Source organism: Somniosus microcephalus, chromosome 33 (assembly GCF_052327205.1).
Source record: "Somniosus microcephalus isolate GS21.2 chromosome 33, FLI_Smic_1.0, whole genome shotgun sequence".
Classification (NCBI taxonomy): domain Eukaryota; kingdom Metazoa; phylum Chordata; class Chondrichthyes; order Squaliformes; family Somniosidae; genus Somniosus; species Somniosus microcephalus.
Window position 1 is genome coordinate 4,369,889 of NC_141019.1, and position 20,673 is coordinate 4,390,561.

Genomic DNA, 20,673 nt, shown 5'->3' on the forward strand with positions numbered 1-20,673 from the left:
AAACCAAATCAACAAAGGGTTGAGTAGAGTCAATCAATGTTTACACTGATAGATTTTCCAACTGCTTTTCTAAAACCCCAATTGTAAGCAAAATAAAATGAGTTGTTTTTTGTAGGTTAGACAGAGTATTACCCTGTGTTTAAAGAACACAGTAAGAGATGTCAATATAACACTAATGTCATACAGCACGGTTGTGTGTCACAGATTCTCACAAGCGTGCATGTGGGTGTGTGTATAGGGACACCTACATCTGCTGTCCCCATACAGAAAACACATTGAAATAGATGCATTTTATTCAGGCTGAGGGAATGTTCTGTACTTTATTTGCATTCATATTACTATTAACTTTATGCAATACATTTTTTTTAAAAGCTCACAGCAACAAGATATTTCACACACTTCATGTCCAGTTTCAGGAGGAGGGAGAAATGTGCTGTATTGTGACCAAACAACTCTTATACAAGCAGCTTATTATGTCTAAATGCCTTAAAGTGCTTTATGTACAATGAATTGCTTTTTGAATTGTATTAACTATTATGAAGACAAAATATGGATACAATTTACCAACTTTAATATAAGCACTTAAAATATGCATTTTTAAATAGAATTATACAAATTAAATTCAAAAAAATCGAAACTGCATTGTGACAGCAAACTAGATATCACGTTTTAAGTCCTTAACACTAGCAAAAAATATATATCTGCTAGGCTGTATCAATATTAAATGTCTTAGTTATGCTATGGTGAGGAATTCTGCCAAAACACTGAGAAACTACAAGACTCCAATCCTGGAATGCACTTCTCGTATTTTCCAGCTTTCATCTGAAGTTAACCGAGAAAATAGCATACAAAGCAAATGAACAAGACAAAGCTGCTTCCATGGATAGTCGCTTCAGAGGTTACTTGGACTGATGATAATGCTATAAGCCAGGAACTGTCCAGAGACAGGAGGTTCAACAAAAATCTGAATAATGAACTAGACCTAAAGAAGCTTTGATAGTGTAGACAGAGAGAGAGTGTTTCCACTTGTGGGGAAGAGCAAAACTATACATTTTTTAGCACTGTACCAAGAATACTTGCTGACAGTTGTATAAAAGAATGGAAAGTCAGTCTCAGCTATTTTAGCAACCAGTCAGGAGGAGTTCTTCACAAGTTCAGAAGGCACTTCCTTTTCTCCAAGTTCTTTCAGGTGTCAGGTGTTGCATTTTCTGGTAAGGAAGTCTGAAAGTCTGTTCAATGCTATAGTGCGTTCATATTGTGGAACTGTTCTTGGCAGTTGCTTAATGTGCCAAGGCTCTGAAACCCGCCCCATTTACATTGCAGGATGAATTTCAGAGAAGGGAGGCACTGGGTGAGACGCTGTTCAAAAATCGAGACTGCAAATTGGAAGTGGCTGCAACGTGTGAATGTGCAGTTGCTTCCAAAGTTTCAAGTGTCTGACTGTGGACATCAGAGGAAGGTCCAACCTGGTCAGATCAACAATGGATGATGCACTCTGCCGGCCTGTATGGATGGGCTGAGGGCACAAAAAACTAGGTAGGAGAGGGGGAAGATATGGCGTCCTTGCTAGAAAATACAGTAACTGACCAAACATAAAATACCAATGACAGCATTTGCTGATCAAGGAATGTTCTATGCAAGCCAAAACATAAAGATTAGTTTTTAGATATTTTAATTTTAAACTAAAAGTGCCTTCATGTGTGTCAAGCTCAAAAGAAACTTTTACTGAATACTGGTTAGATCTTATAGAATAGTGTTCAAAATATTTATTAGAACAAACACTTTGGACATATGGGCAAGTGATCCTCCTTTCCCAGTAGCCTAGCCTAGCAAAATGATTTGCGGCCCAACTCTCAGCTCGTCCCTTTCTTCCGATAGGTTTAATATATTTCTGTGATACACTACTTGAGTTGCTTGTTCCAATATTCCTATAGTGGTGATATAATGTGTAAACAACATTAAATTCTATTTAGCAAAATATTCCAATGCTGTACTTACTTCCTCATTCCCTACCTGTCACCATTTTCCTGAGGGCCTCCACAGGAGCGGCTCAAGCACCTGCCTGATTCGGGCAAGGCCTCATTTCAGTATGCTAATCCGGGACCTATGACATACATAGGAGCCCAATGCAGATTTTTAGCTACCAATGGGTGGACCATGTACCACGCACATTCCACCCATTGGTACCCAGCGTTTAGCGGTCTAACCAGCGCTCCTTAAAGGGACCGCTGCAGGCCACTCAGAAAAAAGTACATGATTTTTAGAATGACTTTTTTTGTGGGGTCAGAGGCATGAATGTTCCTCCTGGCCCCGCACAAATCAATCGGCCCGCTGCCAACCTGTCTGGCCCCCCGCACTCCCCCCCACTGCCACCACAGGGAGAAAATTTCCAGCTCCATTCCGCAGTGGAGCCGCTGGAATTCCCACCCTCCCCGACCAGCGAGCCATAGTTAAAATCCAGCCACTGTATCCATCTCGGCAGCCCTCCCAGGCACATTTACATAAAGCTCGGTCTTTATAAAGCCAAGCTTGCGAAGGGACTTGGTCTACAACCTGTGGACCAAACGCAGCTTATTTTGGGATTTGATCTGGTCTGTAGTCTGCGCCTGGCTCAACTTGCTATGCTCCCTCCCCTGCCCAGCGTAGCCTTGGAACTCAGTCATGTGATCATTGTCACAATAGATGATAGTTGATGGGGAACAGCATGCACCGCAGTGCCAATTCAGGAGCCCAAATTTGGAAGCCCTTTTTCAATCTAAATGCTTGCGAGTTACATGGGAAATTTAAACCTTAAAGAAATCGCAAACGTCATTGGACTGACGAGCGAATTGCGATGATTAGCAGCACTAAGAACGTAATCATTTTGCATTCAACATAGAAAGTGCTGTGAATGGTGTATTGTTTGACCTATTCTTTGACCTATCACCCAATAGCAGAGAGGCCTTGCAGTACATTGTGGAGGAGCCAGGAGCTGAAGATGGAAGTGACAATCAGTCAGTGGATTTTGAGGCCCAGGAAACTGCCAATGGCTCCACATGCAAGAGAGAAGTGTGTTTCTAATTACCAACAGCCTAGAATATCCTCCTCCGAGTTTTCTTGTTGTATGGTGAAAGATTCTGTTGTAAACATAATGCTGGATGTGCGGTTTAATCATGATTCTTCCCTAACCAATCATGTGTGACCATTCACTAATCGTGGTATACAGATCTGCCCCACTGCTCCAAAAGGTTGGAAACTCCTGCTTTAGATTAATGGAAGAGCAGCAAAAAGCCTGGAGTTAATTACTACATAGACACAACTTACATGGGAGTTTTGTGCCCACATGCTACTGGACACTTTAACTAGACAACCACACATGAAATATGTTACTAGCCAGGTAGGGGGTCCTGAGAAAGTATTGTCACATGGGGCAAATGACATGATCCACATATTGCACGGTCTATACAATAATTTGGCAAGGGGGAGGCAAAAAGGAGAGCCTATTTGAGCTAATAAGAATTGATGCGGTTTCTTCCACTTATAAATTACGAGAATGCGACAAAGCATCTATAATCTTAATCTGGTTATGCGAGGAGACCTGCTGTTGCTTCCTCCTCTGCATCATTTCCATTTGCCTTAAGGTCAATAAGTGTTTGTGCAAAACTGGTCCATTCATCGTTCCGGGGAACAGCGATTTGCTGAAAAGTGAAAAATACAAGAGAAACATGAGAATGATCATGGCATATCTATAATGTGACAATGATGGATTAGCGTTTCCTGCACCTTATCAAGGGGCTTGGAGTACTCCTGCAGTCATAGTGAATCAGTATCAGTTCATTTCCCCACCCCATTGTTCTCCCACCGTCCCACTTTGCGCACACTGCACAATCAGACGATTATTTGTGGACTGTAGCAGTCACTGCCACAGCTACTCCTGGAGGTGGACGATTTTGCTCAGACATCTTTGCCGACATTCAGCTGATAGCTGATGAAAGTCTGCATGAGATAATGAGATAGTTGGGCCGTAAGTGCTGAACTCCACCAGGATCTGCTATGGGGCCACAGCCACACAAGGGTGGAACACACTTTTTTTTTTTTTTTTAAACATTTTTTTTATTCGTTCATGGGATGTGGGCATCGTTAACAAGGCCAGCATCTATTGCCCATCCCTAGTTGCCCTTGAGAAGGTGGTGTGAGCCGCCTTCTTGAACCGCTGCAGTCCGTGTGGTGAAGGTACTCCCACAGTGCTGTTAGGGAGGGAGTTCCAAGATTTTGACCCAGCGATGATGAAGGATCAGCCGATATACTTCTAAGTCAGGATGGTGCGTGACTTGGAGGGAAACTTGGAGGTGGTGGTGTTCCCGTGCGCCTGCTGCCCTTGTCCTTCTAGGTGGTAGAGGTCGCGGGTTTGGGAGGTGCTGCCGAAAAAGCCTTGGCGAGTTGCTGCAGTGCATCTTGTAGATGGTCCACACTGCAGCCACGGTGCGCCGGTGGTGGAGGGAGTGAATGTTTAAGGTGGTGGATGGGTGCCAATCAAGCGAGCTGCTTTGTCCTGGATGGTGTCGAGCTTCTTGAGTGTTGTTGGAGCTGTATTCATCCAGGCAAGTGGAGAATATTCCATCACACTCCTTACTTGTGCCTCGTCGATGGTGGAGTCAGGAGGTGAAACACTCGCCGCAGAATACCCAGCCTCTGATCTGCTCTTGTAGCCACAGTATTTATGTGGCTGGTCCAGTTAAGTTTCTGGTCAATGGTGACCCCCAGGATGTTGATGGTGGGGGATTTGGTGATGGTAATGCTGTTGAATGTCAAAGGGCAGTGGTTCGACGCTCTCTTGTTGGAGATAGTCACTGCCTGACACTTGTGTGGCGCAAATGTTACCTGCCACTTATCAGCCCAAGCCTGAATGTTGTTCAGGTTTTGCTGCATGCGGGCACGGACTGCTTCATTACCTGAGGAGTTGCGAATGGAACTAAAAACGTCCCCACTTCTGACCTTATGATGGAGGTTGGGCCTAGGACACTGCCCTGAGGAACTCCTGTAGCGATGTCCTGGGGCTGAGATGATTGACCTCCAACAACCACTTTCCTTTGTGCTAGGTATGACTCCAGCCAGTGGAGCGTTTTCCCCCTGATTCCCATTGACTTCAGTTTTACTAAGCCTCCTTGATGCCACACTCGGTCAAATGCTGTCAAGGGCAGTCGCTCTCACCTCACCTCTGGAATTCAGCTCTTTTGTCCATGTTTGGACCAAGGCTGTAATGAGGTCTGGAGCCGAGTGGTCCTGGCGGAACCCAAACTGGGCATCAGTGAGTAGGTTATTGGTGAGTAAGTGCCGCTTGATAGCACTGTCGACGACACCTACATCACTTTGCTGATGATTGAGTGTAGACTGATGGGGCGGTAATTGGCCGGATTGGATTTGTCCTGCTTTTTGTGGATAGGACATACCGGGGCTGTTTTCCACATTGTCGGGTAGCTGCTAGTGTTGTGGCTGTATTGGAACAGCTTGGCTAGAGGCCCGGCTAGTTCTGGAGTGCAAGCTTTCAGCACGGCAGTCGGGGTGTTGTCGGGGCCCATAGCCTTTGCTGTATCCAGTGCGCTCAGCTGCTTCTTGATATCATGTGGAGTGAATCAAATTGGCTTCTGTGATGGTGGGGACCTCAGGAGGAGGCCGACATGGATCATCCACTCGGCACTTCTGGCTGAAGACGGTTGCAAACGCTTCAGCCTTGTCTTTTGCACTCGCGTACTGGGCTCAAGGGTCTGAGGCACTTAAATCAATTTGAGTCAGGTTTCTGACTACAGATGTTCAAAATAGTCTCAGTATATTTTATACTGTACATTGCTGTGAGATTCTAGTCATTTCCATTCTTGGATTCTCATCTATATTTCTATCCCCCTTCACACATTAGATTCATGGAGAGTAATTCTGCGTTGAAAAATATTGTTCAAGCTTCCTGTGATGGCTCGTGGTCCAATGCACCACCACCCAGTGTGGGACTGAATCATACAGACCAGGAATGTCTTTGACTCAATCCTTGGTCGGTGTTGAAGTATCTAATCTCAGCCAGAGGTGCAGTTAGGGCACTACAATTTACTTCAGTGCCCCGGGGGGAACTCAGCCAGTGACTTTTTTCCTGTGACTACCGCTGGAAAATGCCCATCTGCATTTTGGCAGGGATAAGATTGGAGCTGGCTGTGACATCCACCACAGTGGAATAACTTGCCGATGTTCTGTAGTCTCGTAGAGTGAAAAAATGACCACTTGCACAAGGCACTGGAAGGTGGTCAGTGCTTGTGCAAGAGCCAAGAGCTGGTGCCTGCAGGAGAGGCAGGGAGAAGAAAAGTTCAAATATAACAGGAAAGAACTGCAATTTAGCCTGCGGAACCTTCAATACAAGCTCCTTACCTCTCCGACATCATAAATCAACACTTGGCCTTCAGAATCACCCACAGCAATCTCTCGTCCTGACTGCGCCCACCGTACACGATGCAACGCAGGGTTTCCCTCCATGGTGACACTTGCAGTAGGAACCTGCATATTAGAAGTGTAATTAAGTTGTTTAAGGTTCAGTCTCTAAACGAAGAGGCTAGAAGGTGTTTTTGTTCTGAAGTATAAAGGCTTTATTACGTTCTAACAAAAACAGTCCCATTCACAGCTTATATACGTCATCAGTTCTTACAGGACCTCGAGTCTGCTTTGGGCCTGTATGTCAATCAATTTCACTGTCTCAAGCCCACCACTCATCTGATGTCTCCTACACATTCCACAAGGCTAGAAACAGACAACGCTTCCCATGCCACCGTCCCCCAAACATGAGATAACAATATGGAGACAGGGTGTCTCATGATGTGGACACATTGAAGACGCACTATTATTTAAACAATCTTTAGCCGAAGGTTAATAATATACAACAGGCCATTTTCTAGACAGCCTGCAAAATTGCTTTTCTTACAAGAAGCAACCAGATCAGTTTAAACACATCAAAGGGGCTCCTTACAGCAGTCTGAACTTGTATTTCAACAGCTATCTTCATTATTTACATAAGCAATAGAATAGCATGGGCTATTGATTTCTCCATAACTGCCATCCACAATGTCCTAACCCCCATGATTAGCTAGGAGGAAGTACAAGACTCGAGGGGGGAGAAATTCGGTATCGCCCCGTTTGGGGCGCGATTATCGGCCGTGCGCAAAGTTTAGCGCCTGGCGCTAATTATCGCCTCCGACTGCAAACTTGGCTTTTATCGCCCCTGGAGGTGATTGGAGCGCTAAATCAGGCGCTACACACCTCTCTTAAGGTGCTAACACCGAGGAGCGAGGTGCTATCTCAGAGCGCTGGTGAAGTTCATGTGATGTCAGTCAGCAATGGAACACAGACACACTGGCTCCGGCCAGTTCTTAAAGGGGAGGGTCGATCTTGCTCTCCATCCACATCCTGCTCATTGCAGCCTTGAATCTCGGCCTGGAGAGACCTGTACATCAAATCTGCTGGAAAGAACAATGGAGAGGCCCAAGGAAAGAGCTCAGAGTGCAACCCCCACAGTCTCTTCTAAATCGATGCAAGGAAGGTCAAATCAAAATGAACCTGCAAAGTGCTGCTCAGTATCCAAAACTCCCTCACCCAGTGTTGAATCTCTCCAGAAGTCTTTCTCTCTCTCAGAATGCGTGGTGCAAAAATGTCGCCGACAAAAAAAGGCAGGAAGCGGTCGCCTTTAAATAGCGCTCCCCAGTTCCTAGCCGACTGCAAAACGCTCCCCTCAACCAGTCATTGCTAGCGGCAGGCGGTAAGGCAGGGGGCACCACTCAATATCCAGTCCGGGGCGCTACCAGGGCATTGCACGCTCGACTGACGTCACGATCTGCGGGCGCAGGAGATCATGGCGGTAGTGTTTAGTGCTACCGCAAAATGTCTGGTCAATTTCGCAAGCAGCGCAAACATCGCCGCACCCGGGCGCTAGTTGCTTTGCGCCCCATTAGCGCCCTCTTACAGCGCTAACTAGAGGCACAAAGCAACCACATTTTTCCCCCAAGGTCTATTCCTCCTTTGGATGTGCAATTGGTTTCACTGCATCAAAACCTTCGACAGATCAGTAATGACCTGAATCAATGATTTCTTGACGGTTATATATGACTTTCTTATCAGGGCACACACCTTCGCCACCCAAAGGACCACACACCTCCTGTACTCATGAGGATGTGGTCTGCTCCCAGGTTACAATGAATGTTGCTGTTAGCTGGTCACCATTTGCTGGAGACTCCATCATCCTGGTTTCCCTTCCATAGGGGCCCTTGACTTCTCGGTGCAGGCTTGGTTCAGAGAGGTTGGAAATTCAAGAGTTGGGAAATCCAACCTGCATCCCACCACTGATGCTCCAGTGTGCTTTGCCACCTAAAACTATTTCCGTTAATTAATAAGTCATATTCACCGATTGAGAGAATCCGGTTTCCGCCCAATGTCTTTCTCGACTTACCTCAGAGTCTTCATTCAAATTCCAGAGATCAAGCCGACCCATTCCATCAACACATGCAAAGAGTGCAGGGTGTATAGGAGACCACATGACGTCAAACACATAGTCTGAACTGTCCTCAAAGGAATACAAGGGCTTGTTACTCTAAAAGAAGAAAAGAATTCTGTTGACTTAAGAGATCACCAGAAAATGAATACAATACTCTAGACACATAAATTGAAAGCTAACAGAATTAATTTTCTTTCTCTCCAATTTCTCCTCTCCTGAAAGTACTGACTCCTTCACCGGGCTACAGTTCCAGTTGTCCTCTGCTACCTCTTTCAAGTGACCCTCAGCAGTGTCATCAGGCTGTGGAGGACATCACAGCCGAGCAGATCATGTTTCCACCCAGCACCCACACAGCCTTCCAATAGGGATTGCTGTAGAAGGATCAGGAGCAGGAACCTTGGCTGCATTTTCCTACTCTAACCCAGAGGGGCTGAGATCATCTAGTTCAGTACAGACTGTGGATTGAACCAGAAACCCTCCTGGTCTATCTGGCTGAGAGAGGGAGACGTCACCTCCAAGTCATTAGGGATGAATTAACACAATAACATTATTTCAGCCACAAATACCTGCTGAGGAGTCAAAATATTTAAAAAGTCACAATAAGCACAACTAAATTGTATAAAATCCATTCGAATTACATTGGTGTTGGTGGCAAAGTGATCATGCAAAAGGTTACATAATCACTCAGTAGATGCCGTCAGTGGAGTCTGCTAATATCCATTTATACCCACCTTAGCTGACCAGAGCTTCACAGTCCAGTCGAATGATGAAGTGATAAAAAGATGAGAGAAGTCCACTGCCCCTGCTGCTGTGTGACAATGGACCCCCGTCACTGGACCCTGGTGTGCTTCAAACATCTCGATGATTCCAGCTTTACTGTAATTTACAAGACAAACAATCACTCTGCAATTTCAGAACAATTGACACAATTGTGTTCTTGCTTTATCAGTTGCAACTGCACTAGGCATCATTCCTGTTGGCGGCCTCTGCATTTTTCTTCTACTCCAATTCCAATTCCAATTCCAATTCAAATGCTTTATTGGCATGAAAGTTTACAGAGAACCATATTGCCAAAGCTTACATAGCAAAAAGGTACAGTTTTCCAACATTCTGTAGGTGTCAATCGATTTGACATTTGTTGGGTACATACAATATTACTTTTAAACAATATTAATTTTAAACAGTCTTTGTACTTCATTTGGTACGTTCAATATTAATTTTAAACAGTCTTAATTTTAAACAGTCCTCAGGTTGTGACATGTTGTTACATATTTGGCCCCAAGGTATGGTCTGTCTCCTTCTCCCAGGACTAATCTCAATTTTGACAGGTCATCCAGTTCCTTGAAATCTGGGGTTGTTTGGCTTAGCTTGTTGAATAATATGTTTCTTGATGTGTTGAATTTTTCGCATTTTAGGAGGAAATGCATTTCTGTTTCAACCTCGCCGGCCAGACATTGATCGCATATTCTATTCTCTCTAGGCTGCCAGGATTTCTTGTATCTGCCTTTTTCAATTTCCAGTTGGTGGTCGCTTAGTCTGTACCTGGTGAGGGTCTGTCTCTGTTTTGTGTCTCTGATGGTCGTGAGGTAGTCTGCCAGTTTATATTCTCTTTTTAGGGCCCGGTAACATTCTAATCTGCTTTGGCTTTCGGTTATTTTGTTCCAATGTTCCAGGTAGGTTTCTTTGCATTGTTTAATGATTTGGTTCACTCGGATTGGTGTTTGGACGGCTGTGTTGGTCTGGGGCTGGTCAGGGTCCGGCTGAGTACTTAGTTTCAGTAGCAGCTGACTCAGGGGACTCTTTTCTGGGTTTAGCTCTTGGGTCTGAAAGGCTTTGAAATGAAGGGTGTCTGGGGAGCTAGATTTGAGGTGATTTAGGAAGTTTAGTGCTCGTTTTTGGATGTTTATTATCAGTGGGTATCTGCCTAGTTCGGCTCTGCATGCATTTGTTGGCGTTTTTCTTTGGGTGCGAAGGATGCTTCGGCAGAATTCTGCATGTAGGGCTTCTATTGTGTGTTTTTCCCATTTAGTGTAGCTTTGGTGATTTAGCGGGCCCCATACTTCACTACCGTACAGTGCAATGGGCAGGATTATGCTGTCAAATATTTTGAGCCAGATTTTGATTGGGATTTGGATGTTGTAGAATTTTCTTTTTATTGCATATAGGGCTCTTCGGGCTTTTTCTTTTAGTGCATTCACTGCTATGCTGAAGCTCCCTGATGCTGTAATAGTTAGACCAAGGTAGGTGTAGCTCATAGTGTGTCCTATAGTGGTATCACTGAGGGTAAACTGGTATTTGTTTTCCTGACATCTGGGCCTTTTTTGAAAAATCATGATGTTGGTTTTCTTTAGATTTACTGTTAGAGCCCAATTTTGGCAGTATTTGTCGAGTAGGTCTAGTTGTTGCTGTAATCCCTGTTCTGTGGGAGACAGCAGAACCAGGTCGTCCGCATAGAACTCTTTCCATTTCCCTCTTTTTCTCTCTCTGTTTGACTCAGACATTTGTTATCATCTCTGCCTTTTAAAAAAAAAATCTCAAACACTTTCTCCCTGCAAGTATCGTTGCTTTAGCAGGAGCCTGGGCGGAAGCAGGGGAAGAGGAGGAGCCTGGGGCAATTGTCCTGAAACTCATCATCTTTCCATTTGGATGTTCCATCCAGAACCCAACATCAAGACTGCAACTTAATTTCAACAGCAAGTTCACTGTATGTACATTGCCTAACCAGGATTAAATATGATGCAATGGGTATCTACAATTGCACACCTTGAAATAGATAATGGAAAGCCTGAAACTTTACATTTGATTTTGCATCATTTTATGGCCAAAGCTCCTCGTGGAGATCCAGTGAGTATTCAGACCAAGACACATGAACAGAGTGAAGGGCCCACGAGAAAGATTTAGCAGGAAAGATGCAATTCCCCACTGAATCAGTGAATTCACCCGACTGACATCCCTGTGGTACAAACATATCTATCACAGAGTGGGAATATTGCTGCTCGATTTCAATAATGGCACCCCACACATTCAAATAGCGGAAATTCAACTGTAACCCACTGAGGGGAAAAAAGTCAACAAGTGATCGGAACTCAAATTGTGACGGTCAGGTAGCAGATGGGCTGATTTGAGATTTCACTTGAAACGATGAGCTGGTCTACGAGTTTACAGTTTCATTTTTGTTAGGGAGCTTAATAAAACTGACAATGGTACCCAATTACTGTATGTCAAACAACAGCGGGAATACATGCAGAGATGTTCTATCATATGCAAAGGGATACGTGGATTATATTCACAATATAAATCACCTTATATAAAAAGTGATATCTCGCAGCACTGTTCACAGATAAAAAGCAGAATTTTGTACTTTGCGCTGAAGTACCTTGTCCTGTGCTCATCTTATGATTCCTCCCACCCGTCAGCCTTTAAGGACACACTATCTAGGCCTTACTAACCAGCTCTGAGCTCCATCATCTCCCTCACCTGCTTGGCAATGGTGCTGAAGCTTGCACCCCAGAACTTCAGTGTTGGCTTCAGCTAACAAACTAATCAGATCACAAAAAAGTGATGGACTTCTATATTTGATAGAATCGGTAATATAGTACATTTTCTCCACAAGTGCATTTGCCATACCTGCCAAGGCGACATGCTGTGTACACGGAACCTTCTTCACTGCCCACCACAAAGTTATTGATGTCCCCCAGTGGGAAGGACATGGAGGTTACAGCAACTGCCTTCGATTGCTTGTGTACCAGTTCAATACTGTCCTGCAAAAAAAAATCACCAATAACAAGTGGATGATACAACAATGTGCATTTATATGGCGCTCCTCATATGCAAGAGACGTCTCAAGATACAGGGCTAAAGGGTTATGTTATGCAAGAGACAGAACCTTCTACAGTTCAACATTGGCAAGACCAAATGTGTGGCTTCCACACCCAAGACCACCTATTTCCATCTCTGTAATATTGTCTGTCTTCATCTCTATCTCACAAACACCACTTCTGAAACCTTCATCCAATCCTTGTCTCCTCTAGGCTCAACTTCTCCAATACTCACTGATCTCCCGAGCTACACCCTACATAAACACCACTTCTGAAACCTTCATCCAATCCTTGTCTCCTCTAGGCTCAACTTCTCCAATACTCACTGGTCTCCCGAGCTACACCCTACACAAACACCACTTCTGAAACCTTCATCCAATCCTTGTCTCCTCTAGGCTCAACGTCTCCAATACTCACTGATCTCCCGAGCTACACCCTACACAAACACCACTTCTGAAACCTTCATCCAATCCTTGTCTCCTCTAGGCTCAACGTCTCCAATACTCACTGATCTCCCGAGCTACACCCTACACAAGCACCACTTCTGAAACCTTCATCCAATCCTTGTGTCCTCTAGGCTCAACTTCTCCAATACTCACTGATCTCCCGAGCTACACCCTACACAAACACCACTTCTGAAACCTTCATCCAATCCTTGTCTCCTCTCGGCTCAACTTCTCCAATACTCACTGATCTCCCGAGCTACACCCTACATAAACACCACTTCTGAAACCTTCATCCAATCTTTGTCTCCTCTAGGCTCAACGTCTCCAATACTCACTGATCTCCCGAGCTACACCCTACACAAACACCACTTCTGAAACCTTCATCCAATCTTTGTCTCCTCTAGGCTCAACTTCTCCAATACTCACTGATCTCCCGAGCTACACCCTACATAAACACCACTTCTGAAACCTTCATCCAATCCTTGTCTCCTCTAGGCTCAACGTCTCCAATACTCACTGATCTCCCGAGCTACACCCTACATAAACACCACTTCTGAAACCTTCATCCAATCCTTGTCTCCTCTAGGCTCAACGTCTCCAATACTCACTGATCTCCCGAGCTACACCCTACATAAACACCACTTCTGAAACCTTCATCCAATCCTTGTCTCCTCTAGGCTCAACGTCTCCAATACTCACTGATCTCCCGAGCTACACCCTACACAAACACCACTTCTGAAACCTTCATCCAATCTTTGTGTCCTCTAGGCTCAACGTCTCCAATACTCACTGATCTCCCGAGCTACACCCTACACAAACACCACTTCTGAAACCTTCATCCAATCTTTGTGTCCTCTAGGCTCAACGTCTCCAATACTCACTGATCTCCCGAGCTACACCCTACATAAACACCACTTCTGAAACCTTCATCCAATCTTTGTGTCCTCTAGGCTCAACGTCTCCAATACTCACTGATCTCCCGAGCTACACCCTACACAAACACCACTTCTGAAACCTTCATCCAATCCTTGTCTCCTCTAGGCTCAACGTCTCCAATACTCACTGATCTCCCGAGCTACACCCTACATAAACACCACTTCTGAAACCTTCATCCAATCCTTGTCTCCTCTAGGCTCAACGTCTCCAATACTCACTGATCTCCCGAGCTACACCCTACATAAACACCACTTCTGAAACCTTCATCCAATCCTTGTCTCCTCTAGGCTCAACGTCTCCAATACTCACTGATCTCCCGAGCTACACCCTACATAAACACCACTTCTGAAACCTTCATCCAATCTTTGTCTCCTCTAGGCTCAACTTCTCCAATACTCACTGATCTCCCGAGCTACACCCTACATAAACACCACTTCTGAAACCTTCATCCAATCTTTGTCTCCTCTAGGCTCAACTTCTCCAATACTCACTGATCTCCCGAGCTACACCCTACATAAACACCACTTCTGAAACCTTCATCCAATCTTTGTCTCCTCTAGGCTCAACTTCTCCAATACTCACTGATCTCCCGAGCTACACCCTACATAAACACCACTTCTGAAACCTTCATCCAATCTTTGTGTCCTCTAGGCTCAACGTCTCCAATACTCACTGATCTCCCGAGCTACACCCTACACAAACTCCACTTCTGAAACCTTCATCCAATCCTCGTCTCCTCTAGGCTCAACTTCTCCAATACTCACTGGTCTCCCGAGCTACACCCTACACAAACACCACTTCTGAAACCTTCATCCAATCCTGGTCTCCTCTAGGCTCAACTTCTCCAATACTCACTGATCTCCCGAGCTACACCCTACATAAACACCAACTTTCCCAGAGCTCCACCACCCGCATCCTAACCTGCTTACTTACCACAGCTGTTCTAACCAACCTCGACTGGCTCCCAGTCACCAACCATTAAATTCAAAGATCCTCACCCTGGTTCACAAATCCTTTCTCCATCCCACCTCTGCAACTTCCTCCAGGCCAACGTCACAGCTTGTACCATCAGTTCTTCTGACTCTTGTCTATTAAGCATCTCTTCCCTCCCTCCCCCCCCTCTAACCCCCCCAACCGGTGGCAGAACCTTTAGAGCTGCACTCTGGCATTCTCTTCCCTAAACTCCTCTACCTTGATCCATCTCTCGCCACCTTCAAAAGTCTCTTCAAAGTCACCCCTTCAACCACACCATCGGTCATCTCCATCAACCTTCTCCTAGCTCCTGCTCGGTGGGCCATCTCCCTTGAGGAGTGCCGTGAGATGTTTTACTACGTTAAAGGTTTCACATCAGTGCAAGTTGCTATAGAAAGATGATACTCACTCCTTTTTGGAACGATTACAAGGACCAAAGCAGCTTTGCTTTCTTTCTATTTTATGCATTCAAAAGGATTTCAGGTAATGAGAAACACAAGTTCCTAAAATTCTGTTCCTTACCTGTGGCTGAGAGAGCATGTCCAGGCTCCAGGTACATAGTTTTCCATCAGTGGAGACGCTGACCAGGTTATGAGCATTTTGAGTACCAACAACGTTCACACAGTACACAGGATGCTGTAACACAGAATAGTCATACTGGGATATCAATGTAAAGATCTGGAAAATAACTGTTTGCTCCAATCTCTTTTACTGGACAGTTTTATCCCCCATTAGGTGTGTTTACCAAATACTGCCGCCATTATTATGTCTGTCCACTTCATATATTGGATCTATGTGATGTGATTAAAGATTTGGATTCAAACTTATTTTCAGTATGTGGTAATAAATGGATTATTCTCACCGTGTGGGCTGCAGCAGACAGTGGGGTCCGCTGGACAGGTGTCTTCTTGTTACTGCGGTTATCCCAAAGGACAATCTGACCGGAATACGTTCCACCCACCATAAGATTTGGGTGAAACTGTGCAAAGCAGGCAGACATGACTTTTGACTGAAAGAGAGAGTAATTAAATACGATCAGACCGTCTCATAACTCAAAGTAGAGATCAAAAAAGACTTTAAACTAAACGTCTTTGAGATGCGACGTTAAACCGAGACCCTGTTTGCTCTCTCAGGCGGACGTAAAAAATCCCACAGCACTATTTAAAGAGGAGCAGGGGAGTTCTCCCCGGTGTCCTGGCCAATGTTTATCCCTCAGCCACTGAAACAGATTATCACATTGCTGTTTGTAAATTGTGTGCAAACTGTGCCGTGTTTCCTACATTACAACAGTGATGGCACTTCAAAAAGTATTCCATTGGCTGTAAAGCGCTTTGGGACATCCTGAGGTCGTGAAAGGCGCTATATAAATACAAGCAACGTTCCCGCTAAGCTGCGTAGCGGTCTGGAGGTCCCACGTAGGCCGCTCACTGGCTTTTAAATGGAAGAAACTGCGCATGCGCGAAAATTTGAATGGGCCACGCGGCCTGTTAAAGGGACCACGCACAAAAAAAAAATTTAGAAGGAACATTGAATGCAAGTCTTTCTTTTTTTTCATGGAACTGAGCGGCTTGATGGCGTCAACAGGAAGTACACTCAGTAATTAGTCAACGAGAGGGGTTCAAACGTACGCAAAACAAGTTTGTGCCCAGTTGCAATCCTCCCCATCCAGTCCATGTCTGAATAAAAGAGCTAGATGCCCTAATGAATTACCTGCTCCGGTCTGCATCAAAGCACAACAGGCAAATTGTGTGAAAATAAGTCTCATTTATAGGAAACCTTTCTGTGCACAACTTTGGGATTAAAAAAAAGAGGCAGAGGAACAACAGAATTGTGTGTAATTAACAGGAAATGGCGACTGCAGTATAGATTGGTCAAGTCACTGCTGCTACACTCAGATTTAGAAATATTTTAATGTGGAAATGCAATACACACGGGAAAAATGAATGATTTTGAGCGCAAGGTGCAGCAGCAACTTCGCATGTACACACTAAATAAGGATCATATATCATTCCATTTTATAAATAATATTAACGCCACAGCACACTTTCTGTAAAGGTTAATACTAAATATTGGACAGTAAAATTAGACAACTCAAATATGTATAAATATATAATTTTCTGGTATCACACTAAGATAGATAGACTCTGCATGATTCCCAAACTTAGCAGGCGGTTAGGAAGAGTTGGAATCCACAAACCATACATGTAAAAGGGTTTCAACACATTATACAATACCTGGCAGTGAAAGATATATTCTGGAGTGGTCTTCTTAAACTTCATATTCCATACAAGAGCTACACCGTCAGGCTCATGCAAAGCATCTTCGTTATTAGTATACGAAGCAACCAGTAGTTCTGGATACTATTTGAAAAAATAGTGATGAAGGAAAGAAACCGATCAGTTTAACTCATAGGAGTTAATACAAGATATAGCGCACCCTCATTACACTGTCGGGTATAATTCCAACTCAGTCAGGTGAAAGAACAACTGCAGTCAGTTCCCACCGCCCAGCTCAAGACTGACGCTCCAACACCACCACAAGCATTCAATCTCTCTGGATTGGATTTGGGTCACTGGTATTCAATCAGCTGAGCCTGATCAGAAAGTGGGCAGAAATCCATTGCACCAGATCTCCGCCCACTTTGTGTATTGTGCACATTTCCTTGCCACTTAGGCATTCATCTGACTTTGAGACATTTGTTGTAGGGCAGCCTTCTCTCCCCTCCCGCAGATGTCATTGGACCACAGTGGGTTGCCCCATGGGAATCTCACCGGCAGCCTTCTCTCCCCTCCCGCAGCTATCAGTTGCCCCATGGGAATCTCACCGGCAGCCTTCTCTCCCCTCCCACAGATATCAGTTGCCCCATGGGAATCTCACCGGCAGCCTTCTCTCCCCTCCCGCAGATATCAGTTGCCCCATGGGAATCTCACCGGCAGCCTTCTCTCCCCTCCCGCAGATATCAGTTGCCCCATGGGAATCTCACCGGCAGCCTTCTCTCCCCTCCCACAGATATCAGTTGCCCCATGGGAATCTCACCGGCAGCCTTCTCTCCCCTCCCGCAGATATCAGTTGCCCCATGGGAATCTCACCGGCAGCCTTCTCTCCCCTCCCGCAGATATCAGTTGCCCCATGGGAATCTCACCGGCAGCCTTCTCTCCCCTCCCGCAGATATCAGTTGCCCCATGGGAATCTCACCGGCAGCCTTCTCTCCCCTCCCGCAGATATCAGTTGCCCCATGGGAATCTCACCGGCAGCCTTCTCTCCCCTCCCGCAGATATCAGTTGCCCCATGGGAATCTCACCGGCAGCCTTCTCTCCCCTCCCGCAGATATCAGTTGCCCCATGGGAATCTCACCGGCAGCCTTCTCTCACCTCCCGCAGATATCAGTTGCCCCATGGGAATCTCACCGGCAGCCTTCTCTCCCCTCCCGCAGATATCAGTTGCCCCATGGGAATCTCACCGGCAGCCTTCTCTCACCTCCCGCAGATATCAGTTGCCCCATGGGAATCTCACCGGCAGCCTTCTCTCACCTCCCGCAGATATCATTGGACCGCAGTGGGTTGCCCCATGGGAATCTCACCGGCAGCCTTCTCTCCCCTCCCGCAGATATCAGTTGCCCCATGGGAATCTCACCGGCAGCCTTCTCTCCCCTCCCGCAGATATCAGTTGCCCCATGGGAATCTCACCGGCAGCCTTCTCTCCCCTCCCGCAGATATCAGTTGCCCCATGGGAATCTCACCGGCAGCCTTCTCTCCCCTCCCGCAGATATCAGTTGCCCCATGGGAATCTCACCGGCAGCCTTCTCTCCCCTCCCGCAGATATCAGTTGCCCCATGGGAATCTCACCGGCAGCCTTCTCTCCCCTCCCGCAGATATCAGTTGCCCCATGGGAATCTCACCGGCAGCCTTCTCTCCCCTCCCGCAGATATCAGTTGCCCCATGGGAATCTCACCGGCAGCCTTCTCTCACCTCCCGCAGATATCATTGGACCACAGTGGGTTGCCCCATGGGAATCTCACCGGCAGCCTTCTCTCCCCTCCCGCAGATATCAGTTGCCCCATGGGAATCTCACCGGCAGCCTTCTCTCACCTCCCGCAGATATCAGTTGCCCCATGGGAATCTCACCGGCAGCCTTCTCTCACCTCCCGCAGATATCATTGGACCGCAGTGGGTTGCCCCATGGGAATCTCACCGTATCTCTGCTTTTTTGAAGAGGAGGAAGAGCGAGCAACAGAGGGAAGTCAGCCAGCACCAGGGATGCTGTGCACTCACCTACCTGTAGCCTCATGTCCACTTCTACAGACCTTGCTTTGGCAAAGGAATAGTGCATGTGGAAGCTCCAATTACCAAGGAACACCTGATGGCACAAACAGGATATGCGAAGGCCTGTCTGCATGTTGTCATGGTGAATTGTTCTTCAAAGGCACCCCACCAAGATGCCACCAACCATATCTACATCATCTCATCTATGAAGAAAACCACCTTCGCGCAAACCCATCAAAGACGCAAGTTTGTGCATTCCACCTCAGAAACTGTGAAGCCAAACGCCAGCTGAAAGTAACCTGGTGTGGAGCAACACTGACGCATTGCGAGCACCCTATCTACTTAGGAGTCACCCTTGACCGATGCCTCACCTTCAAGAACCACATCGAGAAGACAAAGGCAAAAGTGAGCGCACGAAACAACATCCTGAATAAGCTCACTAACACAAGATGGGGAGCAAGCCCGAAAACATTACGAACCAGTGCACTTGCTCTTTGCTATTCCACTGCCGAATACGCCTGCCCTGCATGGGAAAGGTCTACTCATGCTAAGAAGATGGATGCCGTTCTGAATGCAAGCTGCTGATTTATCACAGGTTGCTTAAAACCAACAGCCTATATATCCTGGCGGGTATCGCTCCCCCTGATATAAGAAGAACGGTAGCCAGCAAGAAAGAGCGACTCCGTCAAACATCAGATGAGAGGCACCCTCTGCATTGTCACACACCTACACCCAGCTGCCTAAAGTCAAGGAAGAGCTTCATGAACAGTGTTGTTCCATTACAATCAACCTCATCTGAAGCCCGCATCGCCTTGTGGAAAGACCGGCTCGCCAGTCTTGAACAACCCCCAGCGATGGAAATTTTACCTGATGAAAGCCTTCCCCCAGGAGCTAATTGCAACTGGGCAACCTGGAAGTGCCTTAACAGACTTAGGACCGGTGTAGGTTGCTCAAAGGTGTCACTAAGCAAATGGGGATATTCAACCAGCCCGACAACTTGTGAATGTGGAACTGAGGCACAGACTATGCAACATCTCCTGCAATGCCCATCGTTAGAGGAACCCTGCACTGTTGCAGATCTTGCCGAATTCAACAACAAGGCGTGTCCAGTTCTGGCTGGGCTATGTATAGACTGTCCGTGGACACGATAAGAAGAAGATCTCACCTATCTGGCAATGACTGTGGGGAACTGTCTTCAACAGGGTCAGCAGTCAGCCAGATGCAGAGCTTTGCCAACTGATACAACCTACATGTAGCATAGGGCTGGTGCCGCCAGTCTCAGTATTGGACAGCTTTATTTAAATACATTAAAAATGTGTGACTCAGGATTCCAATAGCCTGAGCATCATTTTGTATGCATTTAGATTTTTCATCATTGTACCATTAGGGAGAAAGTAGCCTTCAGTTGCTGTGTGAAATCGTTTCATCAGCACATTGATGCAAAGCGTCAGAAGACAATAAGTGAAACCCATTGCTATCACTTCACTACCCCTACTAACTCTCCCATAAGGCTTACTCACCTGCTGTGACCAGTCCAGACAGGTAACAACACGATCCTTTGACCAATTTTCATCGTAAAACTGCCTGTTCAGTGACAGCTTGGCTCCTGCTTGGACCTCCCTGTGGAGGCATTTTATAATGTATTAAAAACATACAGCAATACGTCACTAGACCAATTCATTGTAGTTGTAAAGCACAGTGCAGTCCTCAGACTGGTCTGTCAGAAAGAAAGTGGCAGA

At 45.9% G+C, this 20,673-nt stretch overlaps 1 protein-coding gene across 6 annotated transcripts in view; it reads right to left on the reverse strand.

The window, feature by feature from the left end:
* Positions 1-301: 301 nt before the first annotated feature.
* LOC147096943 (cytoplasmic dynein 1 intermediate chain 2-like) overlaps positions 302-20,673 on the reverse strand; it is a 74,520-nt gene continuing 54,148 nt past the window's right edge. For all 6 annotated transcript variants that reach the window (XM_085972610.1, XM_085972609.1, XM_085972613.1 and 3 more), the window contains 9 exons: positions 20,455-20,554; positions 16,907-17,032; positions 15,535-15,681; positions 15,195-15,308; positions 12,128-12,261; positions 9,232-9,376; positions 8,456-8,596; positions 6,391-6,516; positions 302-3,677 (listed from right to left, as the gene is read on the reverse strand). In XM_085972610.1, the coding sequence (XP_085828736.1) occupies positions 3,564-3,677; positions 6,391-6,516; positions 8,456-8,596; positions 9,232-9,376; positions 12,128-12,261; positions 15,195-15,308; positions 15,535-15,681; positions 16,907-17,032; positions 20,455-20,554 (1,147 nt within the window). In that variant the 3' untranslated portion in view covers positions 302-3,563. The remainder of the gene's footprint in view (positions 3,678-6,390; positions 6,517-8,455; positions 8,597-9,231; positions 9,377-12,127; positions 12,262-15,194; positions 15,309-15,534; positions 15,682-16,906; positions 17,033-20,454; positions 20,555-20,673) is intronic.